Source organism: Athene noctua, chromosome 5, assembly GCF_965140245.1.
Source record: "Athene noctua chromosome 5, bAthNoc1.hap1.1, whole genome shotgun sequence".
Taxonomy (NCBI): Eukaryota; Metazoa; Chordata; class Aves; order Strigiformes; family Strigidae; genus Athene; species Athene noctua.
Genome location: NC_134041.1, coordinates 17,981,003 through 18,002,158, shown reverse-complemented (window position 1 = coordinate 18,002,158; position 21,156 = coordinate 17,981,003). Strand labels below are relative to the sequence as shown.

The 21,156-nt window shown below is 38.6% G+C and overlaps 1 protein-coding gene and 1 long non-coding RNA gene across 3 annotated transcripts in view; one reads left to right on the top strand and one right to left on the bottom strand.

Annotated features, from left to right (window-relative positions):
• The window catches only part of PKN2 (protein kinase N2), a 58,589-nt gene extending 42,001 nt beyond the window's left edge, over positions 1 to 16,588 (bottom strand). For both annotated transcript variants that reach the window (XM_074906527.1, XM_074906528.1), the window contains exon 1: positions 16,250 to 16,588. In XM_074906527.1, the coding sequence (XP_074762628.1) occupies positions 16,250 to 16,297 (48 nt within the window). In that variant the 5' untranslated portion in view covers positions 16,298 to 16,588. The remainder of the gene's footprint in view (positions 1 to 16,249) is intronic.
• Positions 16,589 to 16,820: 232 nt separating this feature from the next.
• The window catches only part of LOC141960666 (uncharacterized), a 255,631-nt gene continuing 251,295 nt past the window's right edge, over positions 16,821 to 21,156 (top strand). Inside the window, exon 1 of the long non-coding RNA XR_012633680.1 lies at positions 16,821 to 17,133. This is a non-coding gene — a long non-coding RNA (uncharacterized LOC141960666). The remainder of the gene's footprint in view (positions 17,134 to 21,156) is intronic.

Genomic DNA, 21,156 nt, shown 5'->3' with positions numbered 1-21,156 from the left:
CGTTTGAATTACTGCTACAGACTAAAACAAGGGCTTTTTGAGAGAAATTCTTATCACTAGACTTGTCCCAGTTTGACTTGACTGATTTCTCTGTAGTTACGTTAGGCTCATGTTTGGTGCAAGCAGTTGTTTACTGCTCTGAAACGCTTACTGAAGAAACAGTATTTAAGATAAAGCCAAGGTCATGCAAATGTTGTGTGGATAATTTGCCTCTAAATACTAGTAATAAAGAAACTAGTAATCTGTCCACAAGAGATAAACAAGGTATACACTCTCCCCCTTTCCCAAATAAAACATAACTAGTAAGGTATCTGTTGAAGTATGTGTTAAAGCAAACACCTAAAAATAAAGCAGTTCTGCTGCTACAGAAAGTTAGTACAATTTTGTTTTATGTCACCCCAATATAAATACTTCTATTGTTTTTTTCATGTAAAATATTTATGTAATTTTGTCTAACATTCAGAGCAGAATAATATTACACATATATCTTAAGATGTTGGAAAAAATAATACTGCTATATTATCCAAGCTACAGGATATGATATTTAATTTGGTAGAAGAGATTTCAAAAGGTAAAAAGGTCAAGTCAACAGACATGAGTCACAATCATGCCTTAGGACTTTGATAACTCCTCCTCAAACACAATGCACACTGTACAAAGGTGTAAGTTTGTTGGGCATGTATCCAAAAAATATACTTACCTTAATGTAAAGTTAACGTTGCAACTATACATTTTCAACAGCCATAATGTTAAAATGAAGATAAACATGTGTGGTTAAATTTCTGCTTGTGAAGAAGTTTTAATCACTATGCAGAAATATCAAAATAAAACGCCAAGGAACCCAAACCACAGTTATTAATACCTAATGACAAAAAGGTCCTCTTCCATTTGCAAGGTGATTTACTTCTATTATAAAAATGAATTAGATAATAGCTATTATTACCTAATTAAGAGGTATTAATATGTCTCAGATAATGCAACTGATTGACTATTCTGCCCCTCCACAAATTACGGTATCAGCTGTTGCCAGATCTGTAAGTGGTGGTACTTAAAGTGTTACACATTCTAACTAAACTGCAGAAGAATGCTAAAACACCTTAATACAAAAACAAGTCAGTACAATTTGGGACTTCTCTGTTCTTTCAGTGCAGGTTGAAAATTTTAAATCATTGAAATGATGTTAAAGAAATCCTCAGCTAGTAAACAGGGATTTCTATAAGTGTCAGGACTGTTAAAGTTACACTGTTAAAGAACAATACACTAATTCTTTAATCTGAAAAACACAAAGTGCTCCATATATGAGAATCTCCATTTCTAGGATGGATAATTATTGATTTGAAAAAAAAATCTCTTTGCTTCTGGCAATTCCAGCTTTCAGCACAGACAACTGATATGTTAGTCCATTTAACTTTACTATATTTTACAGGAGCTATTTTTAGCCATTGCAAAACTAATGGAAGAGCTGAGAGTCCGCATTCCACTCTAATTAAGACATCATCTTTAGCAGCCAACTATTTTGTACATTGTAAATGCAGCAATACATATCAGAGATAATACCAACATCTGTTTTATGAGGCAACAGGCCAAGTGGCTACATACTAGATCTTGGTGAAGGAACCAATTTTTTTTTTGCTTTCTAGGACTGTGCAACAGTGCCTTCACCACAGCTTATGGGTTGCCCAGCTTGGTGGCTGAATCTGTTAATAGAGGAAATGGATGTATGTTTGTATTATAGATATACCAAGGCACTATGTCTTTATACTCTAGGACTGAGAACTCTTTCACAGTAGTTTTGGCTATTATATCTGAAGTTACTTAAGTTTACACCCTACAATCCAACCAGCTGGGAATGCGGTTGCTGTTTTCATCTCCAGCAGTAAAAGAAAGATGGAAAAGCTCCTTAAATCCTTTCCTCAATCTGTACAGGTGGTCAGTAGAAAAGATCACTTTTCACTATTGGGGATAAGTGTTGCCACACCTAAAATTCCACTTGCAGAGATGCAGGCATCTCGTTCCATGCCTTTCCAGTAAAAGTTTATGGATGAACACAGAGTTATTTATAGAAGCATTACTTCACATCCCCATTTGTCTGAGACTTTTAGGGAGCATCACTAATATATGCTATGATACATCTCAATAGTGCTTTTGCAACCCTTCTTTCTCTGACCCTTAAAATATGGTAGGAAATTTCTCACTGGCTTTTAATGTCCATTTTCTATTTAAGAACTCCCTAGGTATTAGAGAAGTCATGAAGAAACAGAAGCCTGTCCTAACTTACAACAAAAGCAAAAAGAAAACTTCCTGACTTTACTGCTTTATATGCAATAACAATGAAAAAGAGGCAGGTGATTTCACTTACTGATTATGGGGACTACAAAAAATTCTTAATACATTTACATTTCAAAATACAAATCTGCTTAAAGTTTTGTTTTTAAAAAATTTCTATATTTTCTTAAGCCTTTAGGAGCCCTGATCCCCCACTGACCTGCAGTAATCCAAATCTACCTTCTTATGACCCAAAATGAACCTCTGACATTTAGATGAAGTTGACAATGAGAAGTGTTGAATGAAAGTCTAGGAATTTAGCTGAAGGATTTCTTAATGCTCATTTAAGTTTTACTCTTTATGTTCAGTCTCAGTACCATCTCCCAAGTAAGCTGTTTTCTGTTTTGCACATATACTTGTGTAGGACTCTCTTCCATCTAGTTCTGGTTACTGGCACAGTTTCATTATCAGCTAAATCGAAAATGGGAAGCATCAGTTTCCAAATAACCAATGCACCAATGAGACCTGTAACAAAACAGAAATAAAGCAGCATAAAAGAGCTTTTCAATGCATCATGTATAGGTGTATCTATAAAAGTAAATCTTAAAGGATGTGCTATAAACCCAAGTTTACACAAGAATGGCCAAAAGTTCTCACCTTACAACTACATTAAACTAGGGGAAGGATATTTTGCTTTTTATACCGTTGAGTACTCAGAAAGCCCACAATGAGGCATACTTGTTAGGGATTTCAATGCCCTTCCTTTTCAGAGTGGGTAAGATTACACATGCATTCGATGAGTTTTCCAGCACCAATCATGTGAATGGAATCTTGAACGTGGTACTAACCTCTGTCTATCCCAAATCAATCCATTTTTTAAATGTTAAAAGCCTCACCCTATTTTACAGGGCATATATACACAGCAGTTTTTACATACACACATTTACAATTTTAAAACATTCTAGAAATTATTTATTGCCAATATTCCAGTGTAACTGATTTTGATATGCTCAGAACTTTCAAGACATTCTTATTCAAATCTAAACGTTTTCTACATCATTCCAGTTCAGAAGCATTTTAGTTAGCAGGCTGAGAAGAACCTTTTGTTAGCAATCAAAACTGTAGCATGAAAATGATGATAAACAGAAGTAGACTATTCTGCTTTATTAATAATCAAGAGCTAGAAAAAATACTCTAGACATGACATTCAGCAAAACCTTCATGAAGAAGTCCTTTAAGCTAAAGAAAGAAATTACTGCAGTCAGAAGCTATTTATGGGTGAAGTTTAACCTGTTGCATTCCCAAGAGTATCTACTATGTGTTCCTCTATAATAAGCTATCTAATCTAAAGCATGTCATCCTTAGGAGAAAAATAGACAAACTTAACTTTTGACTGAAAAATACCAGCAGGCAAACTTCTTCTACTTGAGCAAAAAGACTAACATATTCTGACAGAAACTTAAATTTTAGGGGGTCGTGGCTATTTCCTAGATTTGAAAAGGGGGGTGGTGTGGGTGTGTTTTTTAAGGTTCTCTCAAGTATTCTATTAAAGATGTCAAGAGTCACAGGAGAAAAATAAAAATCAGTCTCTATAATAGAAAAAGAAATTAAACTACACAAAATTACAGTCTCCATCTGTCTACACTATCTGCCAAAATAAAAAACTATAGTTAACTCAGGCTAGCATCCTCTCAACTGTACACTGACTTCTCTAAGCATTACTGGTTTCTTTTTCACACCCTTCCTACTGTTTTACCTATCCAGAATGCAATGAACTGGCATTATTATAAACATTCTAGGGTACAGTCAATGCTTCTGCCTAGACACAGGTTCTCCCCATTTTCTGAAGATGTCAGAGCCACAGCCAGCCCTTCCCTTCTCCTTTTGCTAACTCTGAGGGAGGAAGTGGCATCTCTGATCATTCCCAGTCATTGCTGCTGTAATTCAGATTTGCAAGAATTCTCAGTAGATGTACTTGACTATGTACTAAGCTTCAAGTATATTCACTACCATAAAGAAACAGTTAAATAGTTCAGAACAGTAGACAGCTCATTTTGTAACAGTGGAAAAATTAATACAAGTAATTAGAAACCTCAGATATTTTCAACATATATGGTTAGTAAAGTCCCAGACAAAAATTAGTGAAGGAAATCTGCAGAAAATATTATATGCTAGATGGAATTCAAGAAGAAAATAGTTCAACTGCATAGTTTTGAAAATGCATGTGAATAAATTCAGAATATGGATGCCTGTAGGTAAGTTAAAAATCTGTTTTCTTGAAGTACTATATAAACCTTAAATTAATTCAAGTAAATGCAACAGATGGGAAGGCAGATAAATGCTACAGAAATGAAATGTTACTTTTGAGTCCATAAACCAGTATTGAATATTACAGAAATGAAAGAGTTACAAAAATGGGAGACCACTTGCATCTCCCTTGCCTTTTTTCCATAACGAAGGTCATCTGATTCAAGATTCAAATTGGAGTTATAGAAACCAATTCCCACATGCATGGCAGCTGCTGCCCTGACTGTGTCACTGAGTTATTCCCATCAAAAAGAAACACTTCAAAAAAGAACACTTTAATATTAGTGCTGGCTGCTAATATGAAAAACAGACGATGGTACTGAATACTACTCTACAGCAGAATGATGTTCCTTTTCCTCCTGCAGGTAAACTTCTAAGGACTTTGTTTTTTTTAAAAGTCTGCTAGAATTAGTTCCATTAAAGCTTGAGAATATATTCACTAATTGTCTTGTACAGAATTCCGACACAGGTGAACAACAGTTTCTTAAGCATTTAAATTAACAGTCGTAAAAAGTTCTGCATTTTGCAGTATGTTACAACAAAAGACAGAATTCAAGAAAGGAGCTTGACCCCCAAACCAAAAATTAGCTGCTGCTGAATGCCATGCACCTTGCCATAGATAAGAATTTTATTTGAAAATGCACATACAAAATGAAAAGGAAAAAAGTCTGATTTAGATATTACTTTGTGAAGTGGCCTGTGTGTAGAGGCTCATATTTGAATCAACTTGATAAAGATGAATAGTTAAAACTGATTACATTTTTCTCCAATAGGCAAATATTTAGTCTGACTCAGACTAAATGGCATGAATAAAGAAGTAGAGAACAACAATTAAAAAAACTTCTGAAATAAATTATTTTGTTCTGATGTTAAAGCACTATCTATTTTAGATCTCAAAACGTCATGTTTCCATCTCTTCAGGAGAGGAGAGACCAAAGACACAAATCCTAGCAACTTGAAGAAAAATCATTAAATAATGGGTTAAGTTTCAAGATCAAAATTTAAATAATCTTCCTGAGGATCTCTAATTATACAGATATTATAATCTGCAAATGATAACTTTTAACATCTAGTCATTCTCAGCCTAAAACACCAGTTTCATATGAACTTATAAATAAACAACAAACAAATTCAAATATTGAATAAAACATGCTTCCATTAAAGGAGATTGCAGAGTCCTAAATGGGCAGCAGTTCAAGAATGCTACACTAGTAGTCAGGCATGTACGATTTACAGTATTTTTACTTTTCTACTGCTGCCACTAAGTTTAGAACATGTCCTACAAAAAGGCCTTGCTGATTTTAAAAAGTTGTGTAGCTCTGTAGTATGCTTATTTTGGTACTTTTCAACACAAGTCTTTGAAACACTGCCTTCAGTCTGACTGTCTTCTATAATCTTTTGCTAGAATCTAATTTGCTGTATTCCGGCTCCCCACCTCATTATGCAAACATAGTTTCCCACGTGCTCTGGACAGGTTGTGAGCAGCATACATGCTTGCAACTTCAGAGGTTAATAATGTACTTTTGTCTTTTAGTTTTAAGAAAAGCTGACACTTCTTTGTCATCATTTATCTTATAATTTTAGCCTACACAACTTGAGAATTAGGGAAGAAATACATGTCATATGCAGATCTGTCTAAGAAGAGAACATCCTCTTAAAACATACTCCACTTAATTGTTTTGCAAAGTCTTCCCGAATAAATAAACACATGAAGTAGAAAAGCAGTGGATGTTTTTACATATTATGCTTGTAAAAAGCAACAGGCCACACAGTAAATTTGCATTCCTCCTAAATTCTCAACAATAGTTTTAGAGGCTTTTGGATTTATGTTACTTAAAAACTGAAGTGATAAGATAATATGCATCACAATGATGAAAGAGCAAATTCAATCTCAGATCTAATAACATAAGTGATGTAAACAGTTTAGGTCTTAAAAAAATCTATCATAAAAGGGGTTATGTTCCTCTTTCTGGGGAAGAGAAATAAGAATGGTATGCAGAAGAGAACTAAGCAAGTTTTTCCCATTTATCTAAGGACTGGCATAAAGTTTCTTGCCCACATTACATAAATAAGCCAGTTGTTAGCAGAGAGCTCTGGAACATCTGGAATCACCAAAACCACTCTCCTTGTTTATTCTAAAGATAATCCTTCACCCTAACAGCACTTTTTTTTTTTTTTTTAAAAAAAGTCCCAGATTCTAGAGGCATAGCTGTTATGAAGGTAACACACCCAGAATTTGCCACTGTGTACAAGGAGGAGAAAGAATTGTTAATTCTGAAAATGAATACAGCACCATGAGAACTTTGAAAACATGTAATCACTTCATATTCTTTATTTCTGCACCACACTTTCAGGCCTTTCCCCCCCCCGCCCCCCCCAATTTGGCTAGATCTCTGAAGCACACACTACTTCTACACAGTAGTTCAAAGTCCTCTAAGTGGTACTTTAATTGATGCTCATGTGACCATTAAGGTGCATTCGGTTATTGCAAACGTTCAACTCACCATTTGGAGTTTTTCATACTAAATATTCAAATGGCTTGCAGTTACTGCACTGCTCAATAATTGACAAACATATTCATACCAAATGTAATACCTCACTCTTCATTATCTTTATGGAGCGTAATTTACAGTATTATTTGCACAGTAAGTCTTTACTCAAAAATTCGATCCCATCTGTTTCAATCATATAATAACTTTTTCTTTCACTTAAGTTAGAGAAATAACAGAAAGACTCAAGATTTTTCAAAACTATTCCTTGCCTTGAGTGTGTAAAAGGTTTAACAGCAACTTCTTAAATTTAGCAAATAAAGTTGTTGTCATATCCCCACATTCTCCTGGTGTACTACTACAAAACCTTAACACTATTCTCAACCTTCGACATCAAACTAAATGAAACTAAATCTTCCATCCATGCATAATGTCCAAACCAGTTCTATTTTCAATGCTTTTTTCAGACAAACACGTTTTTATTGTCACATGCAACATATTGTGAGATCTTCCACCTGAAAAATGCAAAGCTAGAAAAGAATTGCCATAGACAGTACATGGACTGTTAGTTATCTGTACATTCATCTGCAGCAGAACTGGACTCTTCACAATCCCTAGCTCAAGCCACATACATGAGAGTAAATCTCAGCTTGTAATCTTGTAAATATTTTATTGCATAAACCAGCATTGCAAGCAAAGAAACCCCACGCCCTAAACAACCAGCAGTCCTATCCTCCCTTAACAGTTTGTTCCTGCCCCAGACCATTTGCTGGTACACGCCAGTACAAACCTTTACACGGCCACACAGTGAACTGGACTGTGAACCTGATCTGACTGAAAACTGATTTAGGGCAGAAAAAAAATCAACGACCAAAACAAAACTAACAACAAAATCTGTTCACCATATAGCTGTCTGTGCAAACCTAAAGCAACACAACATGGTACACACTCTTTTTCAGCAGCAGTATCAGCTGACAAAGTCTGACACTTTCTCTGAACAGCCTGAAGTCTGTACGGGCAAAGCTTCCAGTTCCAGCACACAGTGTAGTCAATTAACCAACTTGAACTTTTCCATCCTACATTTACATCACAGACCTGTCTTGTGTCTTACTGATCTGCAACAAAAAACAAACAATATACCTTTTGACAATTTTCAAAAATACATATGTTAAAGTTCCTAAGTTCGTAAGCAAACTATAGCATCAACAATAGACTAAACCATATCATTATTTCCTATTTAATTAGCCAGTTTATGTTTGGAACTTTAAAAAAAGGACTTATTTTCTGCTTCCTTTAATCATCAACTCTCAATTTATCCTCAAAATTACATGAAGTTTAGAGATGAAAAAATTTATATATATGCATACAAATAGAAAAATAATTTCAGAACAGCTATGCACAATTACTTGCAAATACTATTTCTAAATCAGGTAAATAACAATTACACTTACGATTAGCTCTTATTCCTTTTAATAACCTATTTATTTCAATAATCCAATAAACATGAGTACACAGAAGAATGTTACATATGTGCTTATGAAGTTTACATACATGTATTTTAAAATTTCATAAAAATCACTATCATGTATAATTTCATTAACTGCTTTGAGTATTAACTTTTACAAGGTAACAAAAAAAAAAAAAAAAAAAAAAAAAAATCTATCAGCCCTTACATTCCAAGACCTGAGCAATATTCTCTAGGTTTAAGACCCAGCACTAATTCAGAAAACTACTACTGCTGTAGTAATCCACATGAGAAGTCCTCCTTTCCGACCTGATCTGCTTGCAAGTGTTTCTATCACACTAACAGACAGAGCTTCACATTACTCATGTGATTTATCTCAGAACTTTGATATAATCTATTAGCAACTTGGCATTGCAGACTTAATTATGCCTTCTCCTGGCTATAGATCTGCCACCTATTGTATTTTGTGAACCTCTAATAACTGTGGAAAGTTAGTAGAAAGCTGTCCCCCTGGTTCTTCTCAATAGAAATAGCACTCGTTCTGCTACTTTCATTTTCAAATTAACATCATCATCTGTTTAATGGAACGTTAAAATATATAAGCCCTGCTACCATGTTGCAGGATAGCAAGCGTCTGAAAAATGCCAACAGAAAAAACAGTTTGCTTCTGCACTGGACTACCATACATAACACTACAGATATGAAACAGATATGATAGGCTTTTGATGCAAACTCTCTGATTTGTACTTATTTAGAGAGCAAGTCAGAAATTCTCTGTCATTTAAAAACCAATATGTCTCCAGTGAAGAAAATAAGCCTTAAAAAAACCCCAACAAATCCACAGGAATTGAAGTCAGAAGCTAACTAATTTACTCATGTCCACATTAAGGTTTTTACCAACATAGGCCAGTTTCCCTGATTCGCATAATGGGACAGAGCAAACCCTCCCTGGGTACTGCAATATATCAACCTTTCTTTATGACACAAAAAGAGAACAGGAAAAATTCACATATATTAACCGCTCCTAGCTGGTCCTTCCCCATCGATCATTTCTTCTTTGTTACCTGATAGTTATGTATATACATCTATAATAAAATAACAGAGACCTTCAGTATCGATGTAGTTGTCCTAGCAAAATACTCTTCTGCTAACATTCCTGTTTTTTCCCTGGTTGCCCAGCAGAAGTGACAAACTACACCGATGAGAGCATAGTTTTGCCATCATGGTGCATCCACTCCAGAAGTGCTCTGTACAACGCTGTCACAGCAAACAGGAACTATAACCAAAGTGGGCATAATACACTATATAAGAAACTGCATCTATACCCAATATCAAGAAAAATAGCAGGTGTGGCCTACTCTTAAAAAACAATCAGATCACTACTACCCACCGTTGGTGGTCCCACAACTGAGCCATAGTAACTGATCACGTGAACTCTCTCAACTCAACTTATTTGTGAAGTTAAATGTGTTAGCCTGAATAGCTTGATTTCAGTCTCTTCTATTACCCACAGTACAACAGCAGAATTCCCAGCAAAGCTGGTCCATTTAGCTGAACATAAACCTGCAACTGCACACTACTATCCTGTTCATATTAGTGTCTGCTCATGGCAGAACTCAGCTGCCAGAAGTTGCACCAGCAATGTTAATGGATGCCACAAAATTGCATTAGTTTGACACATAGTCACAGAATTCCTTAAGGTTCAGGAAAGCACCTCACAAAGCTTCCTAAGAAAACTCACAGAGCAGAACTTTGCTCCATAGGATGCATGCCCAGACTACCATGCAAGTAGTCCAATTCACTGGTGAGCTGTCAAACAGTAAATAATCACTAACTGTAAAATGGCAGTAACAAAAATGGCATGTGTCAGTGTGACATAGTTATATTGCTGGAGTTCAAATAAACAAACTAATCATATATAATGTTTCTGTAAGGACAGGCCCTCAGCATTTTGTTAACTAATGGCACTACTAGTTTCTGTTTCAATGTAGTACTTCTGAATTGTATCTCAACATAACAGAAGTAGTCATGGATCAGATCCTACAACATAAATCTCACTTTTTTAAAAACAAAACACCCACCCCACCCCCCAACACCAGCAAAGAAGCTATTTTGTTTGTGCCAGGAATTGCAGATCGAGCATTAATAATTAAAGCTTCAAAGTACCACACAAAGGCCTTGCCCATGCTACAGAGCAATAGCTTCATGAGATGCTTCATCTCAGTCCGTTCCTGAACCCATTAACTTACAGGATACATGTAGAGAAAACAAAACAAACAAGAAGCCTACCATCAAACCAATTTCTACCAGTCGTACACGTGATTTCTAGAAAAAAAGGAAAAACAAAAAGCAGACTGAGACCCTCACACTGCATATACACACCATGAGGCTTTGTTGCCCTGAATCTAAGTAGGGGCCATGTAATGTCTTAGTCTCTAATTCAGCAAAGCACTGAGACATTGACGAAGAGATTCTTAATCCCATCATTAAGCCCTTAAACCACTGTTTCCCAATGTAAAGGACATGTTTATCTAGTCATTCTACTACAGATTTTAGGCTACATTGTAATGAATGGGCATTCACAATGTATAAAGCTGTTTCAGCAGACCTATTACACATAAGGTAACTAAATATACTTTTAGACTAGCCTTCACTAATAATTTATCTTGAGTTAGAATAACAGATCTGGGTCTTAGAAAGACATCTGCTCTGATAAAGACAATTCAGTCAAATGTATACAAGTCTACATAATCTACAAGCTCCTATTTAACAGGCAGACTGACAGAATTCAAAGATGGAAAAAACCCCAAACCAAAACAAAACCAAAACCCCCCACCCATGCACCTACCTAAAGGTATTTTAAGGACTGTTTATGTTCCACTGAGAACAGGATGTATATTTTACTAATACAAGTTTTGAACAGAGTACTGTTTAAAGAGTAATATATATCCACAAATGGAAAAAACCTGAAGTGCTTCCCTAAATCCACCAGTTCTGGAAGTGTTTGTAGGGACCTGAGAAGTCCCAAGCAGCTGTACACACATTTTCATGTCTGCAGTAGACTAGTTCAGGATATTTTCACTTGAATGTGACATTTGCTTGTTCTGAAGAAACAAGAGTAATTCAAAATTATTTGAGGTTGATCTGTCCTAGCGAACAGTATTTGAAGGCAGTCTTACTGCTGAGTGTTGAGCCTAATTACAATGTCTGTTCAAAACAGACTAATTAGGTTACTTGCACCTTTTTAAGGTGTCCTTAGGCACCTGACCACAGCTAATAATATATACTCAGTACTTTTTATATCTAAAAAAAAAAAAAGCAAGTATCATTACTTCTATTCTAAAGATGAGGAAATTGAGACATGAGTAAGCAAAGTCATCCGCCTAATGTCACCTAGATGAGAGCAGAGCAGCCAGGAATGAAATGCAGGTCTTCTCCAACATGGAGAGGTACAAGTGCCTAAACTGATATACATTTATATACAAAACATAGTTGTGTAATCTAAGTCTCAACTGTCCAATTTATACCACGCAGACTAACAAAATACTGAACATTTTAAATTATATTAATTTTATGAACATTCTTGTCCCAGACATGAATTGGAAAAATCAAACAAATTAAAAACTATACCAGATCTGCCATCGTGTAAGCATAATTTACACATATTTCAGTTGTGGTACTGTTCACTACTACTTAAAAAAAATATAAAAGTTGCCAATGGCCTTTAAACACTATTCTGTCATGAAATTTATGCTTCAAAAATCCCCGAGTACAGCATCTTAAGAAGCTAGATGACTAGGGCTTCCATTAAAACAAATATCCATTTTAAAAAATCCCTTTATTCTGACCAAGACAGAAATAAAGACATTTTTGCCAATGTTTTCTAATTTTAGAAATATGTATTATGGCTGAGTTTAAAAAAAAATTAATTCCAAGAAGAGCCTTTAATACTTCCATTGAAGCAAATGAAGGTTTGTTACATGCTTATTTACTTTAGGGCGTAGCCCAAGTTCTCTATCTTGACCAAGCAATTTCATTTTAGCAAATAAACCCATGTAATATAGTATTTTTTTCTGGCATTAAAAAGGTATTGTTTTGGAAGCACATTTGTGAGTGAACCAAAAATTGTCTTAAAATAAAACCTGTAACATTAACAAGGAAAAAAATCTACAGTTTAAAACATTTACATTACTGTCTAGAAAAGAAGTGATAGGGAACACCTAGAAGTACAAAACTGCAATCACTTTGCATACACAATAGGTTCATTTAAATACTCTAAGTAATAATTTCTGTTACCCCAGCCATACCAACTTACTATGCTGTGATCTATCATCACTGCCAAGAAAGCACACGTCTTTGGAAATACACTGTACCTCACAAAAAATTTACTAATGATTCAAACAAAAAAGACTTTTTTCATATAAAACTATAAAGTTTTTATTTCATGAATGCCTTTTTTAACAGCCTACAGCATCATAAATTAAAGTTTAATTTTATGGGGAAACAGAGTTGCCACTTCCACCAGGAAGCAAATAGTTAAGGGCTGTGCAATTAAACTGAAGCAAGCACTGGAGAGGCTAGTTTACCCTACTGGACAGAGTTCTAAAAGGATGCAAACCCAGAGAAGGACAGAAGAATTTTGGAAGGGAAGGCAACATCAGCAATACTGGTTCTTATCCAAGCTCCTTCCCCCATCCACAAAAGAACGTGTACCGGAGATGAAAGGAGGTAAAAAGGTAAACTAGCATTATGTAATCTTTCAAAGTCTGGTAATCTGGTAATTTTGCTGGTGAGGCTACTAAACAGAACAAACTAAAAAGTAGATTTGTTTACTGCCAAGCTTATTTCGTACTATGCATTTGCTAACCATTGGGGAATAAATTGCATTTTTCACTTTAAACAAATTTACGTGAAAACTTGCAATATATACTTTCCACATCCTATTAACTGTGAAATGTTTAAAGTAAGATATGGAAGAATGGAGAAAATTTTTTTCAGAAAAAGCAGGATGGATGTCTAGTGGATATTTGCTAGCAGAGGTTTTGAAGAAACTGCTCTATCAAATATGGAGTCACTTTTTTAAAACATGAAACTGTCACTGTGAAAAGTGTGATCTAAGGCCTATTCGAGGCCTGTTTAATTAAACCCAGTACACTTTGAAACAAGTACATATACCGCATCTATGTTTTACCACTTTCTTCTTAGCAGTTAGTTATTTTGCCCTTATGTTTTTCATATTTTCTCAGAACCAACTTCACATCCTGTTAGTTAATAGTTGTGAAAGTTTTCCAGTCTTTGATCAGGAGACTTCAATTGATTCACAACTACTGATCCACTTTTATTAACTTCATCCAAACCTAACAGCTAACTACTTAGAGCACAACAGAGTACACAGGGCTATCACAACGAAGTGCGTGCAGAACATACAATATCAATAAGCGATGTTTTATATTGATCACCGACCGATACCCACTTCAGATTCCATGTCAGGATCAAGCTTGGGATTAACAGTGGGTTTAGCTTGTTTTCAGAAGGTTTTCACAAGTATCAGCAAAACATCTAAACCACACATCGTTCAGATCTAGATCCACCCAACTACGTGATGCTTTCAACCTTTACTGTAGCCATGCATTCTACAACTTCCTCATCTTTCTGCACAAGACTGCAATATGCAAGTAAAAGCCCATTTTACATATAAGCACTTTTTAAGCTAGAGCTCTTCAGATTGAGGAAGTTTCCTCCTGAAGAAACATGAGTGAAATGGCGTATCTCACACTACACTATAGTTCCCTTTACTTTGGGAACATGCCACTAAACTAGCATTTATGAACAGGTATATAGAGTAATTTGTTTTGAAGAATTCCCAAGAAAAATGACCCATTTCACTGCTAATATACACCACTGCAAACAAAACACCACCATTACAGTGGTTTTTCCTAATATAGAAGTTCCTTTTAAAAATACCTACAAGTTAGCTGTTTACAAAGCCTAAAGCCTACTGGGATTTCCACATTAAGTTTGTAACCTTTCTGTCTTGCTCAAAGAACTGTATTTACTGATGCAGAAGTTAATAGAGGAGATGGCATAATTAAAGGATCTAATCCATCCTGGTTTGTCTTGGGGGCTTTTTTAGTAACTTTTTAAAATTAGCATCACTGTCAGTCTCATCTTCCAAGGAAAAAAACCCAAACCCAACCAATCCTCCTCACCCCCTGCCAAAAAAGTCCCCCCAAACAAAAACCCCACTCATTTCTGTTTAAATTAATCTGAACCCCACTCTCAGTACTTCTACAGAAATTTTGCTTTCATTTAGCTTACCTGTAACACTACCATAGTTACTTATTCACACAGCTCACCACTTCAAACAGGTTTACCAGCTTATATATCATCGTATCAAGTTTGTATTAACATAGCGATTCTTCCTAGACACTTATGAGCCACTGATTAAAGTTCAGAATTTTACATGGATTCTTAGCCTTCAGCCATCTCATGCACTATAATATTAAGTAGACTGCTACATTTCTGTTGTGCCTTCTCTTCCTTCGTTACTCGAGTGAGCATATCGCTAACATTTAAAATTACAGGAGAATTTAACAGCGTTTAGGAAACAAAATTTCTCCCTTTTCAAGCATGCCATTCTAATTTCTATTTAAGCATTAAATTCAATGCTTTCCTTTTATGGACTTCTTGCTTTGGCTAATTGTCCAACTAATAAATTCAGAGACACATTCTTTGCCTGGTTAACCATAACAACTTGCATAGATTTAGTGGCGTGTATTAAAAAAAAATAAATTTAAAAAGCAAGCTTTCTTCTGGACAAGGAAGTGGAAGAGCTAGTAAGTTGAGCTGACATTTAAAGATAAGAGCACAAAAGTGAAGCTCCCGAAATGCATCCAACCCTGCAGCTGACACGAAGAAGAGTAACAGTTGCACAGGCAACGGAAAGTGGTCAAACTACAGGGATAAAAACAACCAACCCTTGAGTCTTCAGTTTTACAATGTTGGGGGGTGGTATGTTTTATGTTTTGGGTTTGGTTTTTTTTTTTGTTTTTTTTTTTTTTTTTCAGGGACAAGAACCCCTGCCGTATGACAAATAACGTTTGGTCGCACCATTTTCTCCTCTTCACAAGCTCCGAGTCCAAGGCCTACGTAAAGGAAGCCGCTCCGACTCCTGCGCGGTGCAATGGAGAGGGCAAAAGCTCTTTGCTTGACCCTGGCGCGGGGGGGGGGGAGAGCGGGGGCTACCGGGAGCCCCTCCGGCCGGGCCCTGACGAGCGCCGTGCCCGGGCCGGGGGGGGAGAGCTACCGGCCGCCGCTCCGGCGGGAGCGCGCAGCTTCCGCGCTGGCGGAGGGCGCTCCCCAGACAGCGGGGCCGCGGCCGGGGCGGGGGGCGCGGCCCGGGGCAGGCCCTGCTGGAGGGACGCGGCCGCTCGGCGCGGGGAAAGAGGGAGCCGACAGCAGACAAAAGCGGGTCGCGGCCGGCAGTGGGGTGGGGCCGTGACCGGGCGGCGGCGTCTCCGCTCCCGGGGGAGAGCAGCGGGAAGAGGCCTGGGGTGAGCACGGGCTTCCGCTGCCTCCCCGGCCCGGCCGCAGGGTGGGGTGGGCGCCCCGCGCCGAGCGGCGGGCAGGGGGCGGCGGGGCGCGGCGGCGGCTCCTCCATCCTCCCCGCGAAGGAGCGGCGCGGGGCTGGGGCGGCGCCCGTAGGGCCGCTGCCGCCGCTTACCTGGAGCTCGGTGAAGAGGATCTCCCTCTCGGCCGCGTTGGACGCCATTGCGCTGGGGTTTGAAGTCCGCACCTGGACGCTGCTGCTGCTGCTGCCGCCGCCGCCGGCGGGGAGGGGAGCGAGGGAGGCGGGTCCGGGGCCGGGACTAAGGGCGCATCGGGGGCGGGGGGAGCGCTCCGTGCTCGGGCGGACAGGGGGACGCGGGAGGGGCCGGGGCCGCCGCCCCCCCTCCTCTCATGGGGGTCGCGCCGGGCGCTGGGGCGCGGTGCGGTGCGGTCCCCGCCGGGCCGCGGTGCGCTCCCCCACCCAGGCGCGGCGCTCGGCCCTGGCAGCGCTCGGCCGCCGCGGCTGCTGCTCCTGCGGCCGCCGGGGATGTCGCACCATTTGGCTGTCACCCTGTCGCAAAAGCGTCGCCGCTTTGCGGCTCCCGGGGCACGTGACAGCGTGTGTGATGGTGGGGGAGGAAGCGCGGGCTCCCCTGAGGCGCCCGGCAGCCCGCCCCCGCCCCCCCGCGGGCACAGCGGCGCGAGGCGCGGGAGGGAGGGTGCGCGCGCGCGCGCCCCGGCCCCTCGCGCCCCCTCGCCGCCTCCCGCCTCCCCTCCCGCCTCGCCGCGCTCCCCTTGGCGGCGCTTCCCCGTTCCGCAAAGCTCCAGCGCTGGAGCCCTGGCCTTTCCTCCTGTGGTGGCGGGGGGAGGGGGCTGGGTGGCACGTCCCTGGTGTTGGGGGTTGCTCCGCCGGGCCTAGGAGACAGGTAGAACCGTCTGGCCGTTTTTTAGCAAAGGCAGCTAGCTCAGGAAGGAGAGGTCATGCTTGTCTCAAGCGCCCGGAGAGAGGGCAGCCACCTGCCGCCCTGGGGACCGGGAGCAGTGGCCCAGGAGGTTGTGGTGAGTGGGGGCTGTTAATACCATTCTTATTAGTTTAAAGGGCTAAAGATATGTACTCGGGGTGCTCGGTGAGTTCTGGGGGGGTTGGCGCTGTTCAGTCAGTCTGCAGAGTAATGAGCTTCTGAGAGCTTCAAAGGTAGTTTGAGGGTCTGGGAGGAAACGGTTTCTCTTCCCTCTGGGCAGCATGTGACACTAGCATTTATTCTGTTTCCTGCCTGTGTCGGTTGGGTTTTTTTCACCTGTTCATAAACATACTTTCAGTTGGCTAGTCCATACGCACATGCATTCTCATTCTACCTTGATATTGGATGTTACATTGGGTTAATTGGAACTCATGCAAAAAAACATGTGGAAGCAGTTAAAACTGCTTTTTTATCTGTGCAGCTCAAGTCAAACTCATATAAGATGAGGTATTTTTAATAGATTCATCTTCATCCAAGCATCAGCATTTCTTCTGTTTATGCTAGTACATCTCTGTATGGCTACAGGCCAATAGTAGTCTGTTTGCTCTAGAACTGCAAGTTAAATTTTGGAGAGTTGGGGTTTTTTTTGAGGTAAAAGGGAATGGAAGAAGTAAACATTGTTACCACTGCTATTCCTAGCAAATTTGAAACGTTTTAAGTGATCTTAAACTTCCACTGTTGAGCACCAAACAAACCAGGCAAGTCAAGTACTGTCTGTCATGCAGTACAAAAGAAATTTATGAACATATGCAGACAGTTAATCTTACATAAATTTTACAGTAACAGTGCACATATTTACAGAAATTAGACTTTTTGACTGATTTGTAGTGAAGTAACTGTTGATATGATTCATAATCTTTCACATACACAAATCTACATATAGACTTAGTCCACTTGAAGCCAATGGCTTCATTTCTGTTCTGTGTGGCCAATTACAGGCTGGGAGGAAAAGGGGAAAGAGGAGGAAAAATTTACCTGCCAGTTGTATAACAGTCCATATTTTACAAAGAATATCAAAAGTTCATAAATCTGGGGTTAACAGAGTTTTAATGCAAGATTTTAATTACTGTCTGCTGCTGCATTAGTACATAACAGCAACCAGCAAGGAAAATGCCTTACGTATCACAAAGGAATATAAAACATCAGAGGCTAAATTGTGTTAAATTGTATCAGGAACTGGCTGAGCCCTTGGATAAAATTTTTGAAGTATACACCTTCAGTGATGAATGTGAACTCAAATTCAGTTTGGGTTCTTGAGTTGTTTTTTTTTCCTACTGCAATTTTAAACTAATTGAGGAATTCTAATTTGGCAGGGCACGTAGGTCACTTGTCTGAGCATCAGGTAAACATCTTTGTCATCAAGAGTCACTCATACCTTATGTATAAAGAAGGAGAATTTCAGAAATCATTCATATGATTCAGTTGTAAAAAAGGCTCTGTGGGGTTTATTCTTCACCAGACTTCATGGCTCAATTTTTCCCATAGCTAAAGTTTCATGTTATCCAGTAAAATTTGTGCTAGCACAGCTTTGCTGTCAGTTGTATGAAGTAGTTTTAGTTTAGCAGTCACATGTCCAAAGGCTTTATTTGTGGAGCAATGGTACAGCTTTGGGCACATTGCAGCAGAAGGTTGGGGGACAAAGACAGACCATAATTTCTCATTCTGAGCATGATAGAATGATGCCAAACTATATTTAAAATTCATGTAACTTTTTTTGAGAACAGGTATTTAAGGATATATAGAAGTAATCAGAACTGACTGGATGACTGTTAGTGACTTCATACTTGTCAGCATGTATGTGGTCCATTACTGCAGCGCACCTACTAGCCTGCTCCCATTGCAAAGGAGCCAATGTACTAGCGTGTATATTTTTACAAGATTTACAAGATGTGATCAGAGGGAAACATGGATTGTGCCCCAAAGAATATTCATAGATATATGAGTGGGTGTCAACAAAGTTAGTGAGGCTTCGAGATTCTGTCTGAAACAGGCAGTTGACTTAAGTTCATGCTTAGCCTACCTGCTGGTTGAGTGTAGCCTAAAACATATTGTTAACCCTGTCAAGACAGAACCTATAACCTTTTTTGTGTTCCCTATGTTATTTACACAACTTGGAAGGACAAAGTCATAGATTCTTTGATAGAAGTGTAGTGGTACAGGAATCAAAAAGGGAGCTGGTCTGAAAAAACAACATTAGCTTAGCTAGATCTCTGATACTTAATTATTCTTCTCCAGAGTCTGGAAAACACAAGGCAGTGCTGGAAAACTGTAGCTCTACATTTAAGTACTGTGACAGTGCATTGTTGAGCAAGAGAGAACATTCCGAGTGAGTCCCAAAATAGAAGGCAGTTAAGTACGTAAGTCCAAGAATTTAGCATTATATGGAATCCTGAGTTCAGCCCATGCCTTAAAATATCTGCATGCTATTTCTTCAGCCATTATTCTGTTAGCTCATTCCCTACACTCAAATAACATGCTAGAAAAGCAAACTGAAAGAAAGACATGTCAGTACCATTGGCTAATGCCTTTAATTATTTCTTTTCTTCAGGTTGCGTTATAATAACAAAAGTCTTGTCCCAAAGACCTGGGAAAGTCAATAGTTGAGACTTCCAGTATTTCAGTTGGTACAAAGCACATCTTGTGAACCCCTGAGCATAGTACAGAACTCTTCAGAAAAGTATCCAGGATACTGTAAACAAAATCTAGGGTGTTTTTTAGAATAGGTCTAACTAGTCCTATGTATCATCTAAGGAAGAGCTTGCCATCACTTGGTGATGCATATAGAAAGAGAATTGAAGACATGTGAAGAACACCATATAGTGTTAATTATTATTATACTTACTACCAGCAAGACTCTACTAGGAAAAAGTAAGCTTTTATTTAAGCTTCTGGTTAATCTTGCTTGTTTAAATTAGTAATGTATTCTAGAGGGACAACAGTGTAGAGACATGCTTGGGTATGGGCTAATGAAACTCTTGGGAAGGAAGAAATTAGGTACCATACTACATGCACTGTGTTAGTAGGTGAGTAGTGGGGGCAGAGCAGTACTAGGCCAGTCCACCACCTTTTTAGGCACAGAACAAGCTCTAGGAATTAGTGACCTTTTCAGGGTAAAGACTATTTAATTTTGCAAGTAATATTGATACCTGTTAAAGGAAATCCTTCTCTTGCTCTCTCTCAAAGTAGGAATGCTAAAATTCACAGTTCAAGTCTAGTTTAGGATAACATTTTCTTTATTTTCCTTGGGAATGAAGAAAATCAGGTAAAAGAAATGTAGTCCCAACATGAGTTTAAAAAACTCCAAGCAACACAACAGATACAATAATGTAAACATTTGTTCTCCCTGACTTCCAGATATAGCAGTGTTACTCTTGCATTCCCATAGTTCTTTTTCTAGGTTGGATCCTCTGAAAACCTTATGAAATCCTGGAGCTATAAAGCATGGGAAAAATGAGATGGGAGATTGTATAGGTTTTTGCCTTCTTTGTTTATTTCAGCTTGGTGATGCTGAAAAAAATAGTATATTAATGAAGAAGTACTTTTCATCTTCCCGTTTTTCTTCTCAAATCATTGTGGGAATAGGAGAAAGCTTTGCTTTAAAGAGCTTCCAATACTAAATCTTGCAATAGATTTAGAAAGAATTGTGTCTAGATCAGGTTAAACTTTGAGATAAAGAAATTATTATAATAATCTTTCTTAGACCAGCAACTTGCTGATGTTTATTAAAGCAAATGCCAAACAGAAGAAGAAAAAAAAATCAAAGGTGTGGATAATTTAATGTGTTTAGCTTGAGAATGTTGTTTCCTTTCTTGAAAACTCACTTCCATAGTATTTCTTAGAAGTTAATTACCCACCTTTCACTTAGATTTCTTGAAGAGAATTCCATGTAAGAAAAGACTCTTGAGAGAGAACATGAGAGCTCTGAGAGTCTTGCTGATGTACCACTGATAGTGAGGAGGATGAGATGATCACGTGTCATAAACAGAAAACTAAAATAACTATGTAAGTTTATTTAGCTCTTGTGGTACTTGCAAATTTTGCATAGTTTTAAACGATCCCT